Source organism: Olea europaea, chromosome 14 (assembly GCF_002742605.1).
Source record: "Olea europaea var. sylvestris chromosome 14, O_europaea_v1, whole genome shotgun sequence".
Classification (NCBI taxonomy): domain Eukaryota; kingdom Viridiplantae; phylum Streptophyta; class Magnoliopsida; order Lamiales; family Oleaceae; genus Olea; species Olea europaea.
This window is the reverse complement of record NC_036250.1, coordinates 4483624-4505770: the sequence shown is the minus strand read 5'-3', so window position 1 is coordinate 4505770 and position 22147 is coordinate 4483624. Positions and strand designations below refer to the sequence as shown.

Here is a 22147-nt window from a genome sequence, read left to right as displayed (position 1 = left end):
AAAGGCTGCTTAATGATCATGTAAAATAATCAGAAGATATCTATATATGCATGATATGAAAAATAGGAAATTTGGTTGAGTTTGTCATATTAATGTTAGATTTAAAAAGGGATAATGTCACTCGGACGATCTATGGAGCACCGGATGTGAATTGAGAGACAACGTATAAGAAATTTTTTTCCCCTTTCCTTGATACACTAGTACCATAGAGTCTGGTTTATAAACAAGCCATTAATGTTTATATTGCAAAGTGAATCGGGTACGGTTCCATTCAAAAATGTTTATATTGTAAAGTTGGATCCGGAAGAGTTGTGGAAAATATCAACGCTTCCTTTTTACCACAAAACAAAGTATTCATGTGGATTCGGGCTCTGTTACCATGTGGATTTTGTGATTCCAAGCAATATAGATGAAGAAAATAGCGAAAGGGAGGCTAGGGTTCCAATCATCAAATAAGCAAAAGTTAATTACAAAAGAGAGATTACAAGAGTTTTAAATAGTCTAATAGCAAAATGACATAACTACAATAACCAAACAAATAGAACTACCATTCCACCCTTTGACAATATGTAATAATATAAATACAAATAACACAAACTAACTAATTATGCTATAAGTAACATCATGTAAATGTGAGTGAACAATCGATAAAACTTTTATTTTCGAGTGAGTAAGCAGTAATCAAAGGTAAATATTATTTAATTTCGAGTGATCAAGCAATAACCAAAGTAAAAGGTTAGTGATTAATCATTTAATTAACTTTCAAATTTTAACACCATTAATTATCATGTAAGATTTTCATAAGCCGTGTAAGAGGTTTTTGCCATGTGGATGGACGAAATTTAGATAGATGATGTAAATTTAACGATAGATAAAAGTGAGTAAACAATTAGTAATCTTTTATTTTTGGGTGAATAAGTAATTTTCAAGAATTGTAAGGTGAAAATGAAGAATTTCAGCTGAGAGCTTAGAGAAGATCAATTGGAGAGAAACGTTCTTGTACATAAATCTGCTCTAAACTTTCTTTGTACATTATACCAGTATATATATACATTTTCACACCTATAACAGACTATTATACACTTGCTACCAGCCATCACATGCTGCAAAACAGAATAACAGAAAATTGGCTACAAGATTCTTCTTCTCGTTCCTTCTAGAAAATCTTTGGCTTCCTGTTGATGTGTCCATTGCTGAGTGTGTTGATGAGTAATGCAATTTTCCAGCTCAGTTGCTTTGTTGTCTTCCAATAGCCCCCCGCAAGATGGAGAGTATATATCCATTACTCCCATCTTGTCCATGCACGAGTAAAAACTTTGAGAGTTCAAAGCTTTAGTGAGGATGTCTGCTGTTTATGATCTGCTAGGCACATGCATCGTGATAATGCTTCCATCTTGAATTTTATCTTGTATTAAGTGACAATCGAGCTCTATATGTTTAGTCCTTTCGTGAAAGACCGGGTTTGTGGCAATGTGCACAACAGATTTATTATCACAATATAAGAAAGAGGCTTGAGGATGGGCTATCTGCAAGTCTTCAATTGAATATCGAACGCATGTCAATTCACAGCACAAATTTGCCATGGCTCTATATTCTGCTTCTAAGGAAGATCTGGAAACAACGTGTTATTTCTTGGATTTCCAGGATACTAACGATTCACCAATAAAAACACAATACCCCGTAATGGATATCCTGGTGTCAGGGCAGGCGCCCCTGTCAGAATCACAATAACCATGTAGTTGCATCTTTGAATTTGTTGGATAAAATAACCCTTGGCCTGGAGCCCTTTTGATATATCTTAGCACCTTGTGTGCCATGTGCAAATGTGGTACTCAAGGGCTATCCATAAACTGGCTTAACAGCTGCACTAAGTATGAAATGTTTGGCCTAGTTATAGTCAAATATAGCAATCGACCAATCAATCTCCTATAGAGTGTTGGATCAGGTAGAAGCTCTCCCTCATCCTTAGTTATCTTCAGGTTTTGGTCCAAAGGAATCCTAGCAGGTGCTGAACCAATTGTTCCTGAATCTCCCAATATGTCAAGAGCATAGTTCCTCTGGCATATGTGAATACCCTTTATAGACCTGGCCACTTCTATACCAAGAAAGTATTTCAATTTTCCAAGATCTTTGATTCTAAACTTGTCATGAAGAGAGATTTTGAGATGGTTAATTGTATCAATGCAATCACCGGTCACAATTATGTCGTCAACATATACTAAGATGGCAGTGAATGAACTACCAGTGCTTTTAGTGAATAGGCTGTAGTCTGCCTTAGATTGAATGTATCCTTGCTCAATAATAAACTTAGAGAGTTTAGAATACCATTGATGTGATGCTTGTTTTAACCCATACAAGCTCTTCTTGAGTCGACATACTTTCTTGCTATTCCCATTTGAAAATCCCGCGGGAAGCTCCATATATACTTCTTCATCCAACTCACCATGTAAAAAAGCATTATTAACATCAAATTGGAAGAGATTCCGTCCCTTTATGGCCGCTATAGCCAATAAAGTTCTAACAGTGACAAGTTTAGCTACGGGTGAAAAGGTCTCATTGTAATCAAATCCTTCTTGTTGTGTATACCCTTTAGCAACTAGCCTTGCTTTAAGTCTTTCTATGCTACCATCGGCATTGAACTTAATTTTGTACACCCATTTGCACCCTATTGCTTTCTTATTAGAAGGTAAGTCGACTAAAATCCAAGTGTCATTTAGTTCAAGAGCTTCAATCTCCGCTTTCATGGATGCACACTAGTTTGGTGAATTTTTGGCTTCTTGGTAATTTCGAGGTTCTGTTTGTGAAGTGACAGAAGATATAAAAGTTCTATGTGGAGTTGACAATTTTTCATATGAAACACTAGCACCAAGAGGATAATGTTTACCTAGGAAATTTTGTACCTTCAGTTTGTCCAACTCTTGAGATGGGTGAAGAAAGTTACCTTATTGACATATGAAGTCCTGGAGGTATGCTGGTGCCCTTTGAATTCTTTCTGACCTGCGGGGGCAATGGGTAATAGGAGTGATGTTTGATGGTGTATCAGGAGCATTAGGATTTTGGGAGGAATCAGCAGACTCTAATTGAGATTCATTATGATCATAACTTTGTGGAGTATCTTCCAAAGACTGTATTTTCAGAATCTGTTTGTGGTGGATCGTGATTGATATTTGGAATGGGTGTGGCAACAAATGTTTGATTATGGGAAATAGGATTTTGAGTGAATCTCACATTGTTTTGATCTAGTTGTGATTCATTATTGTTGATGGGATTTTTGAACAAAAAAATGTTCTCATAGAAAACTACATTCCTAGAAACAAATATCTTCTTGGTTTCAAGGTCTAACAAAGTATATCCTTTGATCCCAAAAGGGTAGCCTATAAACACGTATCTTTTTGCTCTAGGGTCAAATTTGTGTCTTCCATTAACAATGGTTGTGGCAAATGCAAGACAACCAAAAACTTTGAGAGGTAGGTAGTTTGGCCTTTTGTTGAAGAGAATTTGATAAGGACTTTTGTTATTCAATGTGGGAGAGGGTATCCTATTTATGAGGTATACGGTGATTAAAACACAATGGTTCCAGTATTTTAAAGAAATTCCACTTTGAAATCTTAAAGCTCTAGCTATGTTAAGAATATGCTGGTGTTTTCTCTCAACCACGGCGTTTTGTTGTGGCGTTTCAACACAAGTTTTTTGGTGTATGATACCCTTTTTAAGATAGAAATCCTTCATGTTGAATTCACCACCATTATCAGTTTGAATGATCTTAACTTTGGTTTCAAATTGTGTTTCCACCATAGCACAAAAGTTTTGAAGAGCTGTTGTTGCATTAGATTTTAGCTTTAACATATATGCCCAAGTGCATCGGCTAAGATCATCCACAGTGATTAAAAAATATGTAGAGCCATCACTGCCAATCTCATTGCAAGGACCCCAAATGTCACAATGTAACAACTCAAAGCATTTTTGAGTTCTATGAGCACTCACAAGAAAAGGTAATTTATGTAGTTTAGCTAAGGGACATATGGAGCAGGGTGTGTCATTGGAAGATTTATAAAAATGAATGTCACCATCAATACTAGAAATAGAATAAGAAGTGTGCCTTAATCTATAATGCCAAACATCAAAGTTTTGAGCATCATTAGTTATTGAGGCTGAAACTTAAGTAGATGGCAGAATGTTTAACTTGGTCAAGTGGTCCGATAAAGCTGAATAAGGTACCTCCTCAAACTTCATATGGTAAAGCCCTTCCTTAATTTCACCCATGCCAATTGTTCTCTAAACTGAAAGGTCCTGAATATAACAACGACGAGAAAAGGAAATCAGGCAGCAGTTAAACATTTGAGCTATTTTCTTGACAGAAATCAGATTATAAGAAAAGCTGGGCACGCACAGGACATCTCGAAGACTTAAAGTGTTTGTGATGTTCACTGTCCCTACATGGGTGACACGAACTTTGTTACCATTTGGTAGAGCTACTGAGAAAGAGACTTCTACCTGAATAGAAGAAAACAATGAGGTTGAATAGATCATATGATCTGTCACCCCTGTATCGAAAATCCAAGTAGTATCTAAAATGTTAGTAGACTTTGATTCAAAAGCAGACATGCACAAAGACATACTAGAAAGTTGATGTGCAGCTTCATCAGAAAAGGGAGAAGCAACAATACTTTGAACATTATTGATTGAGTGAGTGGAATATTGAGGACTTGTGACAGATTTGAAAAGAGCCATAAGCTAAGAATATTGTTCCTAACTTAATGACACCGGAGACTCGTCATTCACTACTTCCTGTGTAGAAAGTAAGGATGTAATGGAATGATTCACGAAGGGTCTGTTCTTCCCTTTGAATTTGTGGCTTGATGGATATCCATGGAGCTTGAAACACTTGTTTGTAGCATGATCAGGAACTCGACAATAGGAGCAAACTGATTTCCCTTGGTTGGCTTTGAAACATTTGTTGATGGAGTGCCCTGGACCTTGCAAAAAATGCAATAGTACCGATCCCTCTTTTGTGCTGAATTGTTTTGCTTCCCTCCTTCTTTGTAATTCCCTCTGGTAAAGAAATTCATAGGCTCTGATACCATTTCAAGAATTGTAAGGCAAAAATGAAGAATTTCAGCTGAGAGCTTAGAGAAGATCAATTGGAGAGAAACGTTCTTGTATATAAATTTGCCCTAAATTTTCTTTGTACATTATACCAGTATATATATACATTTTCACACCTATAACAGACTATTATACACTTGCTACTAGCCATCACATGCTGCAAAACAGAATAACAGAAAATTGGCTACAAGATTCCTCTTCTCGTTCCTTCTAGAAAATCTTTGGCTTCCTGCTGATGTGTCCATTGCTGAGAGTGTTGATGAGTAATGCAATTTGCCAGCTCAGTTGCTTTGTTGTCTTCCAATAGTAATAACCAAAGTTAAATATTGATTACTAATTATTTAATTAACTCCCTTTAAGTTCCCACGCTTCATTTGAAATCACCAAAAATGATAATAATAATAAATAAATCAATAAAATAAAATCTCGAGTTCCAAAATTTAAAATCAACCCGCGTGTATAAAATGGAGAAGACGGCGACGAAAGAGGGGGCCAGGCTCAGGCATTGAAGTCTCAAGTTGCCATTAGATGTGCTAAAGCTGAGATTCTTCTTCTCTTCGCTGAAAAATTCCCCTAATAAATCAACTTCGAACATTTCCTTACTAAAGGTCCTTCTCTTCCTCTTTCTATGAATACATTTGCGTGTTTGTATAGATCTATACTGAAACACAGATTCCTAATTATTGTATTGCAGTTTATGTTGATTTTCTTCAAATTAATTGGTTAAGTGGTTGAGTTTGTTTTGAAATCCGTAATAAGATAACCCATACACACACAACTCTAGCGTCAATAATAACTGATAAAAACAAGAGTTGAATTGGGAATATATATTAAATTCATACCGTGTTTTATGGGCTTCAGAATGAAGAGGAAATTGATGAGCTAAAAAGAGCGTTGGTGAAGGAGAAACTGAAGAACAAGAAGCTGAGGATTTGCGTTGAAATGGAGTTGCTTGAATTCCTAATTTTCCTGTATGCTAATAATAGCTTCAAATGGGACACATATTCGCCACCTATAGAAATTAAATCTCAGTCCTATTCATTTTTCATATCCTTAGTCCTCAAATTACATGCTGAAATTATATAAACCTTTACCAGAATGTTACTAACACAACTGCAGCTAAAATGAGAAGAATCAAATCATGGTATGTAATGAGTATCTGCATAATTGGGCCGGTATATACCTGCCTCGAAATATATTTGTCATAATGCGTGCTTAAATTTCAGATGCTTATTTCTCACACAGAATATTCGATCTGAGAACACTAATATGATGAGCAATGAAAAAGCAGAGATGATGTTACTATCAATAGAAAAGATCGAGTAGTCTAGAGAGATATTTTTGGCGTTAGGCTTGGCAACAGTAAACATATATGCACAGAAAAGAGTAGTTTCAAAACACTCCAGCATAGCAGGGTTCACCATACAAATGGTTATTCATAGCTGAAAATTGCTCTTACTATGAGTTACTTAATCCTGACGTTTTGAAAAGTCTTCCCCAGTGGCCAAATCTTTTTCGTGGACAAGAGCTATCTTATCGAGATTCCATGAAAGCTCAGCATTAGCAGAACGAAGCAACTGTATGAGATAGTATTCAGATGGATAAAATGCAGATGCTCCAGGATCCTCTGCCCGACAAGTTCATGTCCAATTTTCTAGGCAATGAATTGAGGCTTATTCTTTGTTTATCACCTGGAAAACAACTATACATTAATCTAGTGCCGTCTTCATTTTCACATTTAATCCACTAACGTAGAATGCATTGAAAGCAAGAAAAACCAGCATAGTCATATCCAAGATAAAGCAAAACTTTAAACTGACAGTAATGCTCTGTGATTGCAAAGTAAGTCTGAAGTTTGCGAAGGAAAAATGAAAATTCCTTTAAGGCCTCAAATTACAGAGATACAGGGTTCAACACTCCCAAATGTAATGGAGAGGTCCTGTGTTTCTTTAGAGCTGTTGATTAGCTTAAAAAAAAATTCCACTTCAAGCTCAGATTTCCTGGTAATGGCATTTCATTAATTTAATGCCCATCTTCCTTATAGTAATATATTCAGTTTTGGGAAAGGAGGATCGAGATATTGAAATAGGCCTGTTGGGAAACCAACTAGACCATTCAGACTTAAATTGTGTGTGGTAAAGCATGTTATTGGGTTTTAACAATTGGAATTCATAATATTTCAAATTTTAACTGATTGTTTGTGAGTTCCAATTCCGAGGACCCAACGCTATGCTTCTATCTGCAGTTTCTTAGTCTTGGTGTTCATAAACTAAAGGAGTTGGATTATAGAATAGTATGACACATTCCCATCAAGGGGTCCATGAAATTCAAGGACCTTTGATCTTGTTCCTCCGGTGAACAGAATGATTCCATATGGTATTAGGTTCCAACAAAGCAATCAAATCAAGTTCTTGACAAGGATAAAGGTAGAGCATGTGTGGCAGTTAATAAGAAGTTTGAAAAAGAAAGCCATTCCTTACTTGATAATTGATATCATGAACTTTTTCCCACTTCAGCAAAAAAAATGTCTACTATCTTCTTTATAAAATTGGGAATCTAAAGTACAAGAAAACTGCATATGAAATGAGAGCACCTCTAATCAAATGCATAGGGATCATCTGCATATGGATTCAGAGATCCTTCTGTGAACAGATCACCTATATTGGAAGGATTTGGATGCCCTCCACCTTTGATTCTCTGGATAAAATTTAGTACTGTTAAATGTCAGAACAAGCTACAAAAATTCAGAGATGTAGTTGATCAAACCAAAATCTCATTGTACTCTCCCTCTCAGTTGCTGTTGGCTGTGTCTGTGGATGGGGATGCAAGGGTGAATGTGAGCGTCATGCACAAAAGTAGCAATACAAGATATGCACCACATGAACTTCATCTCATTCAAACGATATAATATAAGCACCGAGTCTTTCAGCTGAACCATAAATGGCCATACAAAGATAAAATGTACCATATGAGACTACATTTCATTCAGACAAACTACACAGAAAAAAAAGCCTAGCCTCAGCAGATCTACATTACTTTGTTTACTTAGTCATTAAATATGCATTTTTCATGTTTCCTTACCGCGTAGTGATCTATTATTAGGTTCCAAATGCAGATAAACCACAACATAGGAGGATTTTTTCAATGCCCATTTTTCATAATTAACCTCTTATGAGCATTTTGTATGCAAACAAAGTTCTATCACGACACATTCAAAAACTCATTTGATCAAAAATCCAGATGGAAAGCATAGAGAAAAGAAGCCTTGGAATAATTTACTCAGATTGTCCTTGCCTTGGTAACATCTTTGGGATTCTTAGCTTTTCGTGTCTCTCCCTTCCTGTTCTTCCTTGGGTCCTGTAGTACATATGATTTATAACATCATTAGGGTCGTATGCATAATCTACCTGCCAACTATGGGAAACCTCTTTTATCTGTGGCGCAAAAATCTAGTAGATTTAGAAATAAAATTTAGTGATTATGCTGAATAATGGAATTTACATACCCCAAACATGACTGTACTTTTAGTTTTCCGTCGTTTTGTAACTGTTCTACCATTTGATGTTTCAACTTCATATTCATGGTGAGTCACCTGACATGAGCAAAGTGGTTGAGGAAAATAGAAGCAAAGAGTCTTAGATTTTGATTGACATATTGATAGACGTTAAGTCCTTGCTTGGCCCCCATTTATTAAAACTCATTTCAACCATACATTTTATGGCACCTACAACTGTTATCAACTTTTGAACCATATATTTCATCAACTTTTATCAAAACCAACTAAAAATGTAGTTTTTAGCAAAATCAAACAAAGGCTAAACTAATCCACAGGATTGGGAAACAAACGTGGTGCCACATCACAAATAACTATCTCACCTTCCTACTGTGTTGGGGAAGACTTCCTCCGTTCACCTTCTCAACTTTTTTCAACAAACTTGAGATAGGTGTCTGGCTTGCTATCTTGTAAGGTGAATCCTACGAACAAACATCATTATGCATCCCCAAAATTTACAAGATGACATTGTTTGTGAAGCAAAAGCTAAAGGAAAAGAGAAGGTTTTTGTCCTTGCTATTCACCTTTTCTTCATCTTCTGTTCTCTCGAGACCATGCTGATTTTTTTTTCGACTTTCAGAATTTCTCATCTTGGATGAAATTGAGTAATTCTGAAAATTATGAACTTAACTAAGCAATCGCATATATTGTTACCAACTAATCAGTAAAATGCATCACATTGTTTCTTTTGACTGAGCTGAGAGAGTACCAACATTTAATGCATGCAGAAAAAAAATATATACAGAATTGTGCAACTGATTTATGTAAATCAGTTTTCTACGACATTATAGAAACTTGCTATGATGAAATCTTTTGTGGAAATGGTAATAAATTATTCAGATCACCACATCTTATTTACATTACAAGTGAACTGAGAAAAGGCCTCATATTCTATCTCTTTTGGCAGATATATGAGAATAAAATAACAAGACATAAAGCTATTGCGGCACAGCATAAAAACAATGCAGATGCAATAATGATCTTTAACTGTCGATTTTCTGTTACTGGCTGTGCAGTAGCAGGAGAAAGAGATTTTCTCCTTTGTTGGGGGAGGGAGAAATATGTGTATTATTTATTCCAGCAGACCTTGTTTGAATTTGCTTCTTGGTCCTCTTGTGGATGGTCACCCATTGCTTTCCACTGCATTTGCAGTAAGGTTCTCTGCCTCTCTTCCTGTAATATCATAGCCACATTAAGGTACCATTAATAAATCTTTATAATGCAATTACAGGACATACCTTTGATTTCTGAAAGTCCAACTCCTCCTGCAGTCTTCTGCACTCATCTTCATGCTCACACTTCAAAGCTCTTAACTGAGCATCATGCTCAGATCTGAGCATTGTAGTTTTCTACAGAACACAATTTCTATTACCAAATCAAAGTTAAACAGTATGATAAATATTTAGTTCAATAGTAAGCTCTACAATTGATATACCTCTCTTAATTCATTTTCGGCTTGAAGTTGGAGACGTTTTAGCTCTTCACTGTGCTTGGTTATGAGACCCATTTCTTTTGCATCGTGTTCTTGCTGAATGTGGCTAATCTAAAAAGCGAAGTTAATAAAGGTCAACTCAGCACTATTTTTAAATATACTCATACAACTAGCTGACATAATTATTATTATGCTGGCAGGCAGGCAAAAGTGCCACTGAGGGAAGAACAGGTTACCAAACAAGATCTCTATATAAATGGAAAGCAAAAGGTTTCTATATAACATTTTGTTTTTATTTATGAGTAATCAGGAACCAAAGTTCAAGCTACAAGCTCCCAGATCTCCAGATATAGAAAGAATCAATTTCTCACATATTAAAGATTATTAAGAGCCATAGTCAAGAGGAAAATTTCTCCTTCTGTGCAGTCATCTCAAGTGTGAATAAACACCAAACCAAACTGAAAAGAAGAATATTCACTAGACCAGAAAAAGAAATAAGGATAACAGAAAATGTAAAATATGAAATTATTTAGGTTTAAGATAATATCTGCCTAAGAACATACCATAGCCGCATGTCCTTCCTGCACCCGCATCAAGTATTTCTGGGATTCTTCAATCCTTTGCTCGCACTTTCTTTCCATTTCTCCAAAAACTTCCTCTGCCTGAAGGTTGACATTAGTTACAACTGATTTCCTTCAAGAGTAAACCTGAAGAGAAATAGGAATAGAACCTTTTCTTTCTCAAGATTAACACTCTCCAGCTTCTCCACCTCATACTTCCGCCGTATATCATTAATGGCCTGTCAGACCCCATTCAAAGTCAGTTGCAGGGATCAAAGGCAGATAAATGCATAGTAATCATGAATATCTTGTGAGGTTAATAATGAAAAACACCTGATCATTTTTCTGAGATATTTCTTTCAGGTGCCTTGACAGTTCCAATTGCTTACTTTCTAACATTTGATCATGCTGCTTCTTAGCTTCCATAAGCTTTCCTTCAGCATCGGCTAGTGCTGCCTGAATCTGGAACAGATCATTAAATAATTAATTAAACACATCCAAGAGGCAACAATACCATTTTTTATACTTGAAGATTTAGTGGAAAACCTCTGCTTTACAATCTTTAAACTGTTTTTCTTTCATCTTGAGTTCAGAAATGAGCTGGTCCTTCTCATCCAATGCCTTTTCAAGTTGACTAGCTCTTTTCTGTAGTGAATCTACATTTTGTTCACTTATCTCTATCTCCTTGTGCAAAAGATCAATGTCTCCCTGCTTTTTCAGAGTATCTGCTTGTAGCTTTTCTGCAAGATCTTTGTTGTCCATCTCCAACTCAGAAAGTTTCAACAACAATTCTTCCTACATGGCAGAAGAAAAAACAGCAAGCTAAGGAACATATCACACTGCTGTGGAACCAAATTTAGAGAATGAAATTCACCATTTTGTTATCTGACAATTTTGACTTCTCTGATGAATTATCAATATTTTCCTTCAACTTGGTTATTAAAGTTCCTAGTTCTGTCTGCTTCGAGAGTAATGCTTCAGCTTCAGACTCTAATTTCAGAATTTTCTCTTCTGCTAAACGGCATTCTTCTGCATGCTGCACCATTGTCAGTTCCTGTTCTTTCTGAAGTTTAATGACTTTGTTTTTCAACTCCTGATTAACCAGCTGTAAAGCATTTTTCTCTGAGGTAACACGTAAAGACTGATTCTGTATTTGATCAAACTTTTGTTTAGCACACTGAGAAGCAAGGTCTTTCTCTTGCTGAACCAGCTTAAAACATGAATCAAATAGAGTATTAAGCTGAATGACTTTTTCCGCAAACATCAGACTTTGATTCTCCAACTCAGCAAACTTTGCGACCAGCACATTGACAAATTCTTCAACGTTCTTTATCTCTGCAAGTGCCTTCTCTAATCTGATAGAAAAATCTTTGTTACTTGATAATAGATCAATTTTTTCCCTCTTCAATTTTTCCTTACAGTTCCTCAAATCTCGCAGGTCATCTTCTTTTATTTTCAGTTCAAGATGTAAAGTGTCCATCTTAGTAGTCAACCTATCCAGAGCCATTTTGTTAGTTGCTACAGCTTCTTCTAATTTTTTTATCATGGCATCTGTTTAAGCGAAAAAATACGTAAGTAAATAAAAGCACTATCATCTGAAGCTAAGGCTGAAAATATTAAAAAATTGAGCAGAAAGATGTAAATCCTGATAACAACTTGCCATTGCTGAGAGACTAGGGAATTCCACAAGCATCAGGGGTATAAAATATACCTTATAAGAAATTTGAAACCGTCAGGATAGTCATCTTATTCCTAGACCATCAAATTGTTTCCAATTTCTACTACAGTCGTTTAATGCTTATGTACAGGAAAAAATCAGAAACCTTGTCCACTTCAGATAATATTGCAATATCCAACTTTAAGCTGTATTTCCAGATATCATTGAATGTACCAATGTAGTTATCTATGTTAATAGTACAAATTCTTGAAATAAACTGAAAACAAAGAATGCAACTAACTAATAACTTTCATTTTGTTCAGGAAAATCAACCAAAAAGAATACAAATCTGAATGTCAAACATGAACTAGATAGTGTCTCATATTTCAGGAGTAAATTCAGCAATATCCACCTAGAAGACAAAGGAATTATCCGTGGGAGTACAGGGAGCAGATACGGGATAATATAGAAAGCTTTAGCTTTTTACTGCAATTCTATGACGAATTTCATATCTGATCCAAGCAAAAGGAGATTATATCTAGTTTTGATGATATAGACACTCCATTTAAGAATTTTATCTCAACAAAATTTATCATGCTTATAGGATGAGGAAAGCAATTATTGTGCCATGATGTTCTAGCTCGAAAAGAGAATTTTTCTCAGCATCATTGAAAACGAATTCTGCAGTGAATAGGGGCAACAAGCCAGGGTCTGGAGAGTGGAGAACAATACAGTTATATGCACTAAGAAACTAGCTGGAACTGAATGAACTTGATTACAGCAGTAGCATGATCAGGTGTAATGACATGAATTGAATTTGCTTTCTATAGCATTATTTTGATGGCAACAAAGAGTGGGATGACCTTCATGTTGTCAAGGATAATGGAAATGCTATTGGTGATGGCAAATGTGCATATATTTGGAGCTAATTCAAAATCAAACTCATAACCAGGAATATACACTTGCTTGGTTAAGAGGCTAAAATTGAAATTAAGGTTCACACAGTGAATGTTGATTGCCACCACTGTTATCATGTTCTTTCAATTCACCCACAAGTGAATTCTTTGTAAAAGATCTTGTTACAGTGTATTACCTTTTGCCTCAATAAGAATGCCAACTCTGCTCTGTTCATCCCTGAACGAGATCTCCATTTTTTCCTTCCTGAGACCAAGATCCACAAGCTCCATTTCACCTTGATAAGAATCAAAATCCATGCCATAAATAAGAGTATAGCAAGAAGAAAATTCTAGTATAGACAAAAGCTGATCAAGCTCTTAGTATAGCCAAAAGCATATTGATGAAATAAGGCACTGGAATCACTCACGGCTTTTAACTGTATTTTCTGAAGAGTTCAGCCTCAAAGACAGAGACTTCATCTGATCATGTAAATTATCAAGAGCAACTGATGTTGTAGAGAAATTATCTTCGAAAAATGACTTATCCTTTTCAGCTGAGGATTTAGAACTATACTCAGTAAACTTCCTGGGTGGAAGTGACAAATGAATACTAAGAATAACACATACCATCCTGAACCTGAACAGCCAAGTGCTGTAATGTTTCTGTAAGTTGATCGCACAAGGTCTTTGTTGAAGAGAATTTTGATTCAAGTCCTTTCCAGAGCTTCTCATCTTCTTTTTGCTTCACTTTTAGCTTAGCATTTTCATTAAACGCATTTTGCAATTTCTCTTCCAGCACACTGATATGGTCCGTCAGCTTCTTCAGCTTAGAGTTCTGAATTCATATGATCACATTACAGTCCAGTCTTTTTTAGGAGATATCATTAGTATTTTCAGGGGAAAAAATATGTCATTGTGCCCTGATATCAGAATTAATTTCTGGCAATGTACTGTACACGGAATAAGATGTCTCTCTATTTTATATATACACATATAATACCATGTCCATACACACACAACATAAACAAACACATTAAATACTTGAGTGCATATGCACACGTATGTAACATGTGTAAGATATAGTGAGAGAAAAGAGAACGAAATTATATTTCCTTTTTACCGCCAGTTCAAGGTCAGTTTTTGCAGAAGCTTGTTCTTTGACCAATTTCTCTGGAGAAAAAAGGCAAATCAAAGAGACAGGTTTCATCTAGACAAACTTTTCAAAAACAGTCCACTGAAATAAACAGAAATTTTCTTAAAAATTAGACTAGCCTGCAGTGAGCTTCAGATTTGCTAAACTTCCCAAAGAAACCGAGTCCGTAGACACGCGCGAAGAAATCGATAGTGCCTTCGCAGATCCTGACAAAGATTTTAACTGTTCCAGGCTCCTTATTCCTGACAATCCTTGAAACCTACTCATTTTGAAATCGCGAAGAAATTTAGTGCGAGCTCCTACGCTTTCACCCTTGGAGTATTCAATTTCGAATTTTATAGTGCAAAATGCAAAAAAATCAATCCGAGAAATTCAATTCAATCTCGCTATCCTTTAATCTGTAATTGATTAAGAAAAAAAACGCAGAATATTGATCGCGAGCCTTCAGATTTGAGCTTTAGAGATTTAAGCGATTGAGACTAAGATCTAAAAATCAGTTTAAGATTTCGTTTTCAGAACGCGAAACCGATTAATCGAAATACAAAACTCTAGAAATTCGATTGCGAAGATTGAATTTTCGAGAACATTTTTCTGCAAGGTTGAGGGAGTGGTGCCGGTGAGTGCGACTTAAATGAATTTCGCGCCAAATGCCTGGACCCGGGGCGGTTAAGTAAGAGTTTGCAGAAGGAAATGAAAGACAATGACGATTTCAAAGGGAGTCAACAAAATATTAGTCAAATTAAAATCAAAATTTCAATAGATTTTGATAAAATTATGAAATGCATCATTGAAAAATTGCGAATTCTTAAAATTATTTATTGATTTTGACTTAAAATTTTAATTCAAACCAACCACAGTTGAATAAACCCTAAAATTCAGATATTTAAAATTCACAATTTTTCAATTATTCAGCCCGTATTTGGCCCCTATAAATTTTCATTCCATTACATTTTATTTTTCTCTCTCATATTTTTAACCACACAATTTTTTTAAAATAATATTATACGTAAATCGAAATTTTTATTTCTTTTTCAATCACTTATTTTTCAAAAAAATATTATTCCAGTCATTTTCATTTTTATAAAATGAGGGCGAAACGGGGTCACTCTAGCAATTTTTTATCATATTTACAAAAAATTTATTTTAATTTCCACTTGTTCCTTAACAGTGTTCAAAGGAAGAATTATGGAAATCATCTGGAGTCCCATAATTCCCAAACAAGTGCTATTAGTCCTAAACCTTTCGTTTTTGTACGATCATCCCAAAAATATGCGAAAATGGGCAAGAGCAACCCGATACACAACGCAAGGACTGAATATCCTGTTTAACGATAAAGATTCCAAATCACACCCGCAAACCCATGTTCCATTTTTACCAGAGAATTCGAATAATTCAATTTTATGTTCCGGTGTATTATTCCTTGATGATAATAACGCCCCTTCATCAATTAGTGACAATTATGTTCTGTTTCGCACGGGTAGTCACTAACAATTAAAAAAGGGATCAGACGATTGTGTAAGGAACAAATCTCTTGAGACGAAGTCCCAAAAAGTGGTGTTTTATTGGCGATGATTTACAATTGGAAATAAACAGAATGCTTCCAAGGGGCGCAAGCACACGAGTACTAAAAGAAGCGTTTAAGTTTAAACTAAGAAATCGAAATTACATATTCTCTGTTTGAGAGTGTTTGATTCAGGGTCTTTTTCTCTATATCTTCTCTTCTTTTTATATTCCCTTAATTATTTCTTCGTAGCAAACCGCTTGAAAACTGCTTGATTGCTGTATAACTACCCACTTTCTTTATGGTGGCTAATTTGTCGTGGAACTGCCGTCTCTAACTGTTGTCATTACTCTTTGTCGTTCAACCGCCTTCAACTAGGCTCCTTGAATCGTGGAATGTGATAAGATCACTCAATAACTGCTTCAACAACTGTTATTCTGGATAACCATAATGTTTTATGCTTGCTAAGATCCTAGGCGATTCGAAAGTTTGGACGAAAACGGGGTCATCACTCTGGGCGACCGTAAGGTACTCCATTCGCTCAGATTCTGGGCGTCTTGCAAGCTTGGGTGATGATGTTACCGTATTCGTGGGCTTCCATCGCATTCCTCAATAATCATGTTTGGACCTTTATCCTGGACTCCCCAATTGGGTTTCACTCTTTGGGCTATTTGATTTGGGCTGCACTTTTAATGTATCAACAATTACCCCCCAATATAGCAGAATTAATACCAATTATTAATCTTTGCCATATTCACTTAGTTTTTTCCAGCAATATTTGAAATTCCCAAGAATTTCAATCATTATTTCCTTCTACAGCCTGAAAATGTGCAACGTTACAAACCCTTATAAACCCAAAAGACACGCCATTTCATCACACCACTAAACCACGTCTCTATATTTCGTGCCTCCTCCTCGCTATTTTACTGTTCATCTTCTTGCTTCTCTGCTACGTTTCTCAGGCAAACCTTATCAAAACTGTACTTTGTTTCCAATGGCGACTTCACAAACTCAATCTGATTATTCTTTTAGTTTCGAAGATTTCCAAAAAATCCTTACTAGGCCGTATGTAAATTCAAACTTCCTTGCACAAGCTAATGTTAACCTCAATGAATTCTATCTGGGTCCATCGTTTAATAATGTTGAAGTCGTTGGACAAGTGACGGTGGGTCAGCTGTTCCCTTGCACTCAAGGTCCTCCGTTCCTGAACTCTCTGCCATTGAGGCCGATTCGCGAAAAAGGTATTCGCACTTGGCCCAAAGATGATGTTATTTTTCGTAGATGGCATGCACGTCTTGTGAGTCATGGCCCCACCAAGGCGATTTTTGATCGTGCTAGGATTTCAGATTTATTAGAAATTACTCTTCAACCCCCGATTTTTGACCAAGTGCTTTTTCCTATTGTTTTGAGTTTTTGGTCTTCTGAGTATAACACCTTCGTTTTCCCTCTTGGTCCCATGTCTATTACTTTAAGGGATGTTGGAGCCTTGGTAAATCTTCCGCCTTTGGGCGATACCATCTTTCCTGGTATCTTGATTTTCAGTGTTGCCCCGAAATTTGACAAGAAACTTACTGAGTCATATTCAAGCCTGCAAGGCTTTTATAATCACTCAAGCGCTGAACCTTCCCATACTGAGCGTGTGACCTTTCTTCAGATTTGACTCTGTAAATATATTCTTTGCGTGCCAAGTATGAAACCTTCTATAAGCTATTTACCCATAGTGCATGAATTGGCGCATGGTATGCCTTTGAACTTATGTTCCTTCTTTTTAGCCGCTCTTTATAGAGGCATGGCTTCCCTTCAATTTCAACTGAAGAATGGTGCATCTCCCACTAGCAGTGGCCCCCTTTGGTTCACTCAACTGTGTTTGAGAACATATTTTCCACCACTTGGTACTCTATCCATTTCCCTTCGTTCTGCTAGCTGCTATGGGCTAGCCATTGATCTACTGACCCCTGTAAATATGTCCAGTAGGGAAATTTTTTCATTCTTTTATACTTTAAATTCGATTCCTTCTTTCTTTCCTTTTCCTGCTCACTTGACTCCAGATTATGTGCAACCTTCATCCACCCTAGAGAGTGTGAGTGTCTTTCTGCTTGCTTCGGTTCAGTTTTTGATTGGGAGGGAATTGTTCCACGATATCTTAACTGGAACCAATGTCAAAGCTGGGGTTGAGATATATGCTCGCCAATTTTTTGCTCGCCAACTTGGTTTTGGCCAACTTGGCCTGTTCCTCCTTGTTATTCCAAAAATTTGACAGACCGCTTTCACACTATTAATAAGGCAGAGGCACAAGCTATAGATGCTCGCAACATTCTTTTGACGAGCAAATTTTCATTAGCCCCTTTCAATTCTAGCTGTGCTGTCCATTCTCTTTTTGAACAGCTTTGGCCATCAGTAAAACACCGATTGTTTGCAGCTGATGCTAATCGTGCCTTCCATTTACTGGACCAGCCAGGCACTCCCTTTACTTCTAGTATTTTGGTCACCCCTGTGTCCATTAGGAATCCTTCCTCCCCTGCTCACGCTAAACATTCTATCCATCCATCTGCTTCTCTACCTGCCAAGGCCACTGCAGCTAAAGGTGCTTTAAGCCGCAAAGAGCCAGTTTCAGCATCTCCCATTTTGCAGGACGATAATGATGAAGATGATGACGCTCCTCTCATACTTAGGAGAAAGGTAATTGAATTTGTTTATTCACAAACATACTTTTCTATGTACTACTGGTTTACCTGAATTCCTCAAAAAAGTTCAGCCTCTCCTTCGAAGGCTTTGGTTTTGGCAGCCCCTACTTCATCATCTTCTGCTGAAGCTGCTTCGTCCAAATCAGCTGATGAAGGGATTATGCTTAAAGAGAAACCCTTAGTCCCGGAACCTTCATCACAACCAGTAGAAAGGCCACCTTCTTCCCACGGCGCCGACTCCCCAAACGTCGAACCAGAAGGTAATACATATTTTGATGTTTGACCTTTGTTTGTGCTACTGATTTCTGATTCGTTGCTTCTTGAATTATGTAGAGGCTCCCATGGGCCTGCCCGTTGTGGTAGAGTCTTCTCGCCCAAATAAGGGGAAGTCCTCACAGGTGGTGGAGCTAACTGATGATATGCCTGAACTTCCCAAGATTGCTGATGAGGTAACCTTTTGTTTCACTTTCATTTTCGCTTTGTTTATTGTAGTGAAAGTCCTCAATGTTGGCATTTTCTTTACAGGATGCTGATGACATTGTGCGTTCCATCTAGGACTTGTTTACTTCCTGGGGACAAGTCAAGACGTCTCGCCCTACTTCAACCAGTCATCCTTCTGCTTCTTCAGAGGAAAATATGAAGTTTCTCAAGCAGTCGGTATATGAGTACGTGTCTTTCACGGACATGGATATCGGCCAGGCTAGTGCTACTAAACATAAGGATAAGCTTGAGCTGTTGAGTGCGAAATTGGCGCAAGCACTTACACTTCCGTCGCTCAATGTTTCTGCTGACTTTAAAGCGACGTTGAAGGTTGTTCACTCTGACATCCTCTCCTTGCTAGCCAAAAATGTTGAACTGAAGGCCAGGAGTACTCAATATCTTCGTGCTACATCTGAAAGAGAGTCTTTGCTCCTAGAGATTAACAAAGCTGAGGATGAATTAAAAGAAATCTCTTCCGACGTTATGATCGAAGACTCTTTGATGACAAGTTTGGCTACAGAGATGAAGGAGCTTCGAGCAAAAATGGATGACTGTAGGGCGAGAATGGCTGCTAAAAAGCGTAATGCTTCCCATGGAATTGAATGAACCAAGTCTTTGGTTTAGCAGTACAAAAAGATGGAAGTTGATGACGATTTTGTAGCTGAATTAAACGTCGCTTCTTCTCAGCAGAGCGAAGATTGGGGGAGACTTAGGGAAAGAATTCGTTCGGCCTGGGGTGAATTGTAATTAAGACATTCAATGCCTTAACTTTTCTTTTGTAACTTCGTACTAACTTTCCTTTTGTAACTTCGCACTAATTGCCATTGCTAATTTTGAATATAACAGCAGTTATCGTCATTAATGAACGACTAATTTGTCTACTTGCATATTAATTGACGTTGTCCTTAATCGACAACCTCCCAAACATTTAATTGCTTTATGCTAAGATTCATGTACATTCTTTCTTGGTATTTTCGTCTCTTTTCCCAAGACTTTGGGCCATTTGATTTCAGTTATTAGGCACAAATATGGCCATTCATATTATGTCTTTTCACCTTCACGCCTCTATAAATGCGTGTGTATTTCATACTCATCATTTTCATTTCCATTCTTTTCTTCAAACACTAATTTGCTGCCATCATTTGGCATCTCAACAATTGATCCAAAATCTTCGTCTTCCATAGAAATGGATCATTTAATCCGCCCATTTTGCTATCTGTTTTGATGTTACCTTTGGTATGGGAGATATAGGAAATATTCTTTGCCCAACAAAGTTCTTCCCATCGTCTTAATGATGGAAAGTAATTTTTGAGGATACTTTTCAAGTCACTTTCCTTGCAGAGAGTGTTTCTCGGTCTCCTTGCCTGTTATTACAGCAATGCGATTAGGCAGGCGATTTGAGGGTACTTTTCTTCCTTCTTGCTTGTTGAGAGTGCTTCTCGGCTTCTCTGCCTGCCCTTGCAGCAATGCGATGAGGACAGTGACCAAGGCCGGTTCACCCTCTTACTTGGCGATCGACCGAGAAATTAGTTTGCCCTCAATTGTTGCTTATAAAGTATTAGTATTTTGTATCTTACAATTTGTAATGAATATTTGATAATAAAGGAGTGTAGTTGAACGTATTTCGTTCTGGCCTTATTTATCTACGATCGTTTAACGCAATTTGATTACACTTTTATTTGTTCATTCTCCCATAAGGAAGGAACATACTTTTTTAAATATTTGCCATTAATGAACTTAATGTGTTTGGTGTCATCTAAATCTTCTAAATGATAGGCTCCATTAGGCAACATACTATTTACTTTATATGGCCCTTCCCAATTGGGCGACCACTTGCCATACTTTGGATCCTTACTATCCAAAGGGAGTATAATTTTTCAAACCAATTCGCCCAGGCTAAATGACTTGGCTATAACTTTTTTATTATAAAACTTAGCCATCCTTCGTTTTTGAACTTTCAATCTATCTAGGACGTCCAACTTTAATTTGTCCATCTCCAATAAGTTTTGAACTAGTGATTCGGTATACTCACCATCACTTAACTTATGTTTCAAACACACTCTGACTAACCGCACATTGATTTTCATAGGCAAAATGGCCTCCTGTCCATAAGTAAGTTGGAAAGGAGTAACTTTGGTACTTGACCGAGACGACGTCCTATAAGCCCATAAGGCCTTGTTTAGACATTCATGCCAATTTCTGGCATTTTCATCTATCATTTTCTTTATGATATTTTTTAAAACCTTATTAGAAAATTCTACTTGTCCGTTAGATTGAGCGTAATATGGTGTGGAGCTCATTAATTTAACTCCAAACTCGCTCAAGAATTTATTCACTTGATCTCCATTTAAAGAAGTTCCGTGATCTACCATCAAAGTTTGTAAAATCCCAAATCTATAAATAATATGATCACGGATAAATTCTATGACACTCTTTTGGGTGATCTCCTTTAAAGGTATCGCTTCTACCCACTTAGTGAAAAAATCAGTCGCAATTATAACAAAGGTATGTTGCTTGGACGATGGAGGATAAATCTTCCCTATCAGGTCTATCGTCCAACCCTTAAACGGCCAGGGTTTGATAATGAGTGTCATTTCTCTTGCTGACGCCCTTTGTATTGGACCATGCTTTTAGCATGCTAGACAACTTTTCGCATATTGAATACATGATTCTCCCATCTTGGGCAAAAAATATTCATTCCTAATAATTAACCATCTCATCTTTTGGCTAGCTTGATGAGCTCCACATATCCCTTCATGCACTTCAGCCATGATTGTTCTGGCTTCTTGCAAACTTACACATTTTAGTAATATACCATCAGACCGTTTCTTAAACAACTCTTCATCTACTAGTGTATAGTTTAGCAAACGCAACTTCATTTTTCTACTACCTCCTTTATTAGGTTCTTTAAGGAACCTTTTAATCTCTGTCATCCAATCTATTGCATCTTCATCTTGTATGAAATGAATTTCAATCCTTCTCGCCCTTCTTTGGACTACGGGCAATATTACTCCATATTCATAAGTAGATTTCCAATTTAAAACTTTGGAATACCCTGAGGCCATCTGGGCCAACTCATTTGCTATGTCATTATACATCCTATTAACACATTGAAACTCTACTTA

At 36.8% G+C, this 22147-nt stretch overlaps 1 protein-coding gene across 1 annotated transcript; it reads right to left on the bottom strand.

The window, feature by feature from the left end:
• Nucleotides 1-8312: 8312 nt before the first annotated feature.
• On the bottom strand, nucleotides 8313-14624 carry LOC111409412 (synaptonemal complex protein 1-like). Its single transcript, XM_023039464.1, has 17 exons — nucleotides 14477-14624; nucleotides 14325-14374; nucleotides 13832-14039; nucleotides 13633-13758; nucleotides 13402-13500; nucleotides 11526-12202; nucleotides 11198-11446; nucleotides 10985-11113; nucleotides 10822-10890; nucleotides 10655-10753; nucleotides 10095-10202; nucleotides 9898-10008; nucleotides 9746-9832; nucleotides 9213-9270; nucleotides 8983-9062; nucleotides 8612-8698; nucleotides 8313-8463 (listed from the first exon to the last, which is right to left on the bottom strand). The coding sequence occupies exons 1-17, from the start codon at nucleotides 14622-14624 to the stop codon at nucleotides 8386-8388; spliced, it is 2463 nt and encodes an 820-aa protein (XP_022895232.1). The 3' UTR covers nucleotides 8313-8385.
• Between the last annotated feature and the right edge of the window lie 7523 nt (nucleotides 14625-22147).

Bases quoted from the DNA above. Each gene is read 5' to 3' on its own strand.
- LOC111409412 (XM_023039464.1), bottom strand. From the start codon at position 14,624: ATGAGTAGGTTTCAAGGATTGTCAGGAATAAGGAGCCTGGAACAGTTA. The intron at 9,833-9,897 runs GTATGTCCTGTA...ATGATATTACAG, and splicing joins TGGACTTTCAGAAATCAAAG to GAAGAGAGGCAGAGAACCTT. The intron at 9,063-9,212 runs GTCTCGAGAGAA...CTTACAAGATAG, and splicing joins TCGAAAAAAAAATCAGCATG to CAAGCCAGACACCTATCTCA.